General features: G+C 35.9%; 2 protein-coding genes across 2 annotated transcripts; both read right to left on the bottom strand.

The window, feature by feature from the left end:
* Positions 1-1,241: 1,241 nt before the first annotated feature.
* Positions 1,242-3,251, bottom strand: LOC134710465 (uncharacterized). Its single transcript, XM_063570829.1, has one exon. It carries the CDS (start codon positions 3,249-3,251, stop codon positions 1,242-1,244), a length of 2,010 nt encoding a protein of 669 aa, XP_063426899.1.
* Positions 3,252-4,180: 929 nt separating this feature from the next.
* Positions 4,181-5,104, bottom strand: LOC134710464 (uncharacterized). The gene has a single exon (XM_063570828.1). The coding sequence runs from the start codon at positions 5,102-5,104 to the stop codon at positions 4,181-4,183; it is 924 nt and encodes a 307-aa protein (XP_063426898.1).
* Between the last annotated feature and the right edge of the window lie 1,903 nt (positions 5,105-7,007).

The raw sequence follows: 7,007 nt of genomic DNA, 5'->3' as shown, positions 1-7,007 counted from the left end.
CATGTATTCGTATCAAGGGAATTGCTATAAATATATTTATTTCAGGTTAATAGTATAATGCCATACTCAAGTTGTAAATAGATCTTGTCAACTTTTGCAAACAGCTTCTATGGTTCTATAATGCACCGTTCATCTTTTTTTGGCCTCGGCCTTTCCATTGGACAGACAATGTTGTTTTCGACTATTTTAAAAGATGCATTTATTTACAAAATCATACAGGACGCATTTGTTCCTCCTGTCCCAAGTAAGGAGCCTCTGGCCTTTGAAAGTCTTGTATGCTCTTCAACTTTGTATTTATTTGGCTTTTGAACTATTTTGATCTGAGCGTCACTGATGAGTCTTTTGTAGACGAAACGCGCGTCTGGCGCATAAAATTATAATCCTTGTACTTTTGATAACTATTGTATGTTTATTAATTTTTGTTCATTTATTTGTTTAGGAGTTAAGTACGGCGTACATTTTCACTGAACTAGTACACTTTTTATAATAATTTTTCGATATCGCTCGGGCAAAAATAATCATTAATATAATGCCTACCCATGATAAAGGGGTACCAGGTTGTCTTATACGTCAATGATACACACACCAAAAAAAAAAAACAACAAAAAATAAAATAAGGTGCAACATTCATTCTCCATCAAAAGAATACATCACATGAATGTATTTTTTGTAAGAAAAATACCAATTTCGTGAAAAGTTGTGTGTTGGCAAACTGACAAATATCTGAATGAACGGATCGATTTATGGTTTATAACAATAACAAAAAAAATGAGGGATTTTTTTGTCATCTGGAACTCTTCACAAACAAAGCCCACATGGTTAGCATTGAATAAATAGAAGGTCACTATGACGGATGGGTTAACTAAAGTCTAGACAGGCAGTAAAACAACGTCTGGTTCGTTTGATCGTATAATCTGAACTCAATATAGCAACATGATACATAACAATAGCACAACGTTAACAGAAGATAATGATGACGTTAACAATGTGAATGGAAACGGCGTTAAAAGTAGTGTTAACGTTTGACGCGTAAGTTAAACTGTCTCTAAATCACCGACATACTCGGGGCCACCAGATGCAATGTCCATTAGCTGTGATTTGTAGTGGCATGCGGAAAGAACAAAAATAGATTGATCTCACAAATAATGAAAAAAGGATTAAATTATTAAATTACGTAAAAAACTCTTTGAATTTACAGTCTTTTCACAAATAAGAAAAAATAACAAGTCTGTTCACACACGTTAGTTTCTTCGTTCACTTCGTCTCAGATAACAGTCCATGCTGTTGACTTCTAATGGGTAGAGTTTCGTCACGGGTCGATTTGTAATTCCTGATTTGGTACGCACCATAGCGACGCGTACTAAGCCGTCCTTGCCTTTAATAGTGTCCTGCACAACTCCAAGTTTCCAATGCACGCGCTTTGATTCGTCGTGTATCTGAACAACATCGCCTTCTTTGATCTTCCGAACGTCGACTCCAGCTCTTTGGTGATATTCTCGCAATGAAGTAAGGTATTCTCCTTTCCATCTTGTCCAGAAGTTCTCAATCAATTGTCTCTGTCGTATCGCTTGATTGTTCAAGTTTGTGTGTGTTAATTCACAAATATTTAGATTGTCAATAGCACTTTTTGACGATCCATACGGTAAAGTTGTTATCCTTCGTCCATGTATAAGATGGGATGGTGTAAGCGGCTCCGGATCTCTGATATCTGTTGAAATATACGTCACTGGTCGATCGTTGAGTGTGGCTTCGATCTCTGTTAATACAGTCCTTAGAGTCTCATTGTTGACATGTGCACGTCCTAATACTTTCTTAAGTGATATTTTTGTTAAGCCAATCATTCTTTCCCACATGCCCCCGAACCATGGAGCTCTATTTGGGATGAACTTCCATTCAATGCCATAATTCTGAATATTTTCTTTAACTTTTCTAGAATTGCAAAGTCGTGAAATTTCGTTTGAAGCAGCTTTAAATGTTAGCGCATTATCTGACATCATTATTTTCGGCACTGATCGTCGACTTACAAATCTCCGGAAACACAATAAAAAAGATTCTCCGCTGAGATCGTAAACTAATTCCAAATGTACGGCTCGAGTGACAGCACATGTAAATAGGCAAATGTAAACCTTCGATTCTTCGTTGTGTCTGTTTCTTGTCGTTAGCGCACCTGTGAAGTCTACACCGGTTATGCTGAAGGGTGTGGCATCTTGAACTCTCTCTTTTGGTAATGGTGGAATTTCTGGTGCGGGATAAGATTTTCCGATTACTTTTCGGCACGTTACACATTTCATCAATATAGATTTGACGCACTGTCTTAATTTCGGAATCCAAAATGTTTGTTGTATGTATGCTAGAGTGATATTTATTCCTGAATGTAGTGTATTCTCATGTGCTTCTAACACTATCAAATGTGTGAGACGGTCCTTTGCCGGTAACAGATATGGAAACTTGACTGTTTCTCCTACTGTCGCATTGTCTATTCGGCGGCCACCACATCGTAATAATTGCTTTTCGTCTAGAAAGAGCTTTAATTGTCGCACAAGTGTTTTGCGTTTCGTAGAATTATCTATACAATTTATTTCGTCACTAAATATTTTACCTTGTGTATATCTTATCCATAGGAATTTTGCATTTTCAATTTCATCACTACGTAACAAATCTTTCTTTTGTTCAGTTTCCGTTGCTCTGCAGTTCGTTGCGAATCTCATTACATATGCGGTAATGCGGGTTAGTTTTCTATAAGAATTGTACCGTTCGATATCTATGATTTCTCCTATACCAATACGTACATTTTGATTATTCTCCATAGTTTCAATTTTGTCCTCGTTCTCCAACATTGTTGTACATACACTAGACGTTACATTGTTTCCGTTCCATGTCGGCCAATCTTCTTTGCTGTTTAACCATTTAGGTCCACTAAACCACATTTCATTCTGTTGCAGTTCTTCAGATGTTATACCACGTGTAAGTAGATCTGCGGGATTGTCTTTCGTAGGGCAGTATCTCCATACATTATCTCCACACAAACTTTTAATTTCTTCAATTCTGTTTTTGATAAATTGTCTCTGTGGTTTTACGGATGAAAGCCAACTAAGTACGATTTGACTATCACTCCAAAATTGTATTTCACTGAAAGTTTCTGGAAAGTTTTTGCAGATATGATCAGCAAGTCTTGCTCCAATAACAGCCCCCATAAGCTCTAGTTTTGGCAAAGTTATAGTCTTGATAGGCGCAACTCGATTCTTTGCCATTACTATTGTTGGTTTTCTGTCATACAAGATTTACGCGCATGCGCCGTACGCATGAGTTGAAGCATCGGTAAATACATGTAGAGTTGGTAAATTTCTGTTATTCTCGTTTTGTGTCTGTGTACTTCGCTGAATCTCTGTTTCTAAGCTCGATGCCAGATCTCGTGAAATTAATATCCATTTTGATTGGATATCTTCCGGTAATACTTCGTCCCACTCCAAGTTTAGCTTCCAAAGTGATTGCATAAAGATTTTCGCCTTTACAGTAACTGGGCTTAATAGTCCTAACGGATCGAAATCTTGGATGATTGCCGTAAAACATATAGTTTTGTCAGTTTTCCTTTTTTGTCCATCTCGAACGTGTTACTTTGGTAAAACAACTTGTCCGATTTAGCGTTCCATTGCATACCAAGAATTTTAGTGAGCTCATCTTTGTCTAAGGTTTTTTCTTTGCTAGCGATTTCTTGTAATTTTGGACTGTTTGAATTCCATGAGCGTAGGTTGAACCCGCCTTTCGAAAGTAATTCTCTCGATCTCCTGTAATAATCTATTACGTCATTTTCGTTATCAAAGCTAGTTAAAATGTTGTCCACATATAACCCATTTTCAAGTGTATCTGAAAGTTTCCCCGGATTTTCTTTAAAGTGCTTGAGAAGTGTGGCGCTCAAAATGAATGGCGAACATGTAGCTCCGAAGAGTACGGACTTAAAGCGATATGTTATTAGCGGACTTGATGTGTTTGTTGGATCGCTAAGCCATAAGAACCTCGTTGCATCTCGGTCTTTCTCGTCGAGCTGTATTTGTAGAAATGCCTTTTCTAAATCTGATGTTGTAGCATATTTCTTAGCGCGAAATCTCATAAGTATTCCCGTAATATCATTCATAACAGGTGGGTTTGATTCTAAGCATTCATTTAGACTTGGATTATCTCTTCAATCTTTGCAGCTACAATCATAAACAATGCGTATTGGCGTAGTAGATGATTCCTTTGAAACAGGATGATGCGGGATATAGTGCACGGGTCGATCGGTAGGAAGTTTTGTTTCCTCAACCTTTTCAATAAAATGTCTTCTCTCCTGCTCCATTATGATCTCTCCATATATTTTTAATAAATCAGGTTTGTTTGCTAGACGTCTAATAACGCTTCCTGTCCTCTGTTTAACCAATTCCAAGTTATGCGGCAGCGGAAAGAAATCTGGTTTCCATGGTAACTTAGCTGTGTACTTTCCATTTTCTAGTATTATAGACTTTTCTCCGTATTCTCGTACAACTTCAGACTGACTTTTAATGGTATCGCTTCCTGAAACCCCCAACGCTTCTAAGTTCCAAAACTTTTCCAAGTCGCAAACAACGGCTCTGTGATCAGTCAAAATATTCAGCATTGCTGACTGTTTGGAAGTACTTCCGTTCTTAGTAAGTACGGGTCCCGACAAGAGGTAACCAATTTTCGACTTAACTGCGGTCGGTCCATTTCCTCTAATTATTTCATCTTCAACTATTGACCAGTAATAGTGTGCGCCAATCAATAAAGATATGTTAAACTTGTCTTCTGCGCATATCGGATGTGCGAGTCGTAAACCACGTAAGTATGGCAGTGCTTTGATTTCCTTTTGTGATTTTGTCTGAATAGGAGCGGCAATTTTCGGTACAATTATTACGTCTATTTTAATTCTTTGATTATTAACTGTTTCAATAGCTATGTTTGCTTTATCAAGATGACGAACTTGTCCTTCGTTTCCTCCAAATCCAGATATTTTCAGTGCAATCTTTTCGGTGGACTCAATTTCTAATTTTCTAGCTAAATCTTCAGTTATGAATGAGTTCTGTGCTCCCTCGTCAAGTAAAATATTTGTCATTATCGATCGATTTTCGGACCAAACTGGAGTATACATGTACAAGTACATAACACAGAACCAAAGAGCTTAACAGAAAACCAGTATAGTACACAAAAGACCGTAGCACATACCGCCGTAGAGGAAACGCCACTGGAGCTAACCACATCATTGCATTCTACTGTTACTGCACATACAGATGTTTTACTAAAAACTGCCGTCTTTTGTAAAAATTCGTTCTATATCTAAAACATACCGATCTGAGTCTTCTATCTCTGCTTCCATGTTTTCCTCTGCAATCTCCTCTAAAATTTCACTATCAAGTTCCGAAAGAATATCCCTCTTTTTCTTCAAGGTTTCACATAGGCTTTCTATTTCGTCGCGTTGTGTTGTTTCTTTCTCTAATTCCTCTTCAATCTTTGACATTAATCTCCTCGCGGCTCCTCGATGGCCCACTCGAATGGCTTTCTTTTTCGTCATTATATCCTCTGGTCACAGCACCAATATGACGGATGGGTTAACTAAAGTCTAGACAGGCAGTAAAACAACGTCTGGTTCGTTTGATCGTATAATCTGAACTCAATATAGCAACATGATACATAAAAATAGCACAACGTTAACAGAAGATAATGATGACGTTAACAATGTGAATGGAAACGGCGTTAAAAGTAGTGTTAACGTTTGACGCGTAAGTTAAACTGTCTCTTAATCACCGACAGTCACTCTTAAATGATTTTGTTCTCTTAATCACTAAGATATTTTGTGAAATAACGCGGGTCCCCGTTACTTAAAAGTGTTTTTTTTTTAAATGAATAAACTTTTTTTTATCATTATTTATTGATATTAGCTCTGAACATTATCATTCTTAAAAGTGAAACCGTAGTAAGTGATGGTGAAAAAAATATTTAAAACAAATTCCTTAATTGATTTGTGAAAAGAAAGTTTCATTTTATGTATCAAAATGTGTTAACATGATTATTTAAATCCCCACTTGAAGGCCTCTGATAGACTGAGTGAGCATAAAATCAACGCCAACGACATACAAGTTATAGGTGAATTTTTTCAGTATAATTACTAACAAACGTTTTACCGTCGACCACATTGTTATGAATTTAATTCTAAGTAAAATATTTTTTTTTTTTTTTTTTTTTTTTGCTTTTTCCAAAATTCAAAATTTCTGTGATTTTTATTTATTTATTCTTTATTTTTTTAGTTATTCAGATTAATTAATCATTCTATATTGATAATGTTTTTGTTTGATATATATGATAATTTACAATGATTTATAAATGTATATATTACAGTTAAATAAACTAACAAAGACTAACCAAATTGATTATATGCTACTTACGGTTAACGAGGCCGGGATAAGGTACCGGTATTTGATGTACCCACTAACAAATGTCAAACTATCAATATAGTTTGATAACTTCAAAAAAAAAAAAAAAAAATTATGAAGAATTTATTTTAATAGTATACACATACGAGATGTCATGTGTCATAATAAGTTATATCTCGGTGAGTAATTTAAAACTATCAGAGTTTTTATAAAAAAATTGGGTTATCTTGGAAATGTCCAATATTCTCATTAACTTGGTAGCTTTATGCATGATGAATACAAATAATACTAAGAACAAACCGGCTGGGACGTCGCCCGGGTTATCAAGTTTGCCTTTTGCTGCACGGAACACTGTATCATTTGATTTGTATGTTCCACGGAATATACTCCGGGATGATTTTTGATTTTCCTTTTTGAATTTTCCTCGGAGTTTAGTATTTTTGTGTTTTTACTTGAACATGACATCAAATAAAAATACACAGTTGGGGTTCTACTTAACTTTGGCAAGGAACTAGAAGGCGTTTCAAGAAGAATCCTTTTCATGATCATTCCGTTGTTTAGATGTGGAATTTTACCATAATTGTAAAA

Source organism: Mytilus trossulus, chromosome 3 (genome assembly GCF_036588685.1).
Source record: "Mytilus trossulus isolate FHL-02 chromosome 3, PNRI_Mtr1.1.1.hap1, whole genome shotgun sequence".
NCBI classification, from domain to species: Eukaryota; Metazoa; Mollusca; class Bivalvia; order Mytilida; family Mytilidae; genus Mytilus; species Mytilus trossulus.
Note: the sequence above shows the minus strand (reverse complement) of the source record. Positions and strands in the feature narration are given on the sequence as shown.

Coding starts and splice junctions, on each gene's coding strand:
- LOC134710465 (XM_063570829.1), bottom strand. CDS start 3,251: ATGGCAAAGAATCGAGTTGCGCCTATCAAGACTATAACTTTGCCAAAA.
- LOC134710464 (XM_063570828.1), bottom strand. CDS start 5,104: ATGACAAATATTTTACTTGACGAGGGAGCACAGAACTCATTCATAACT.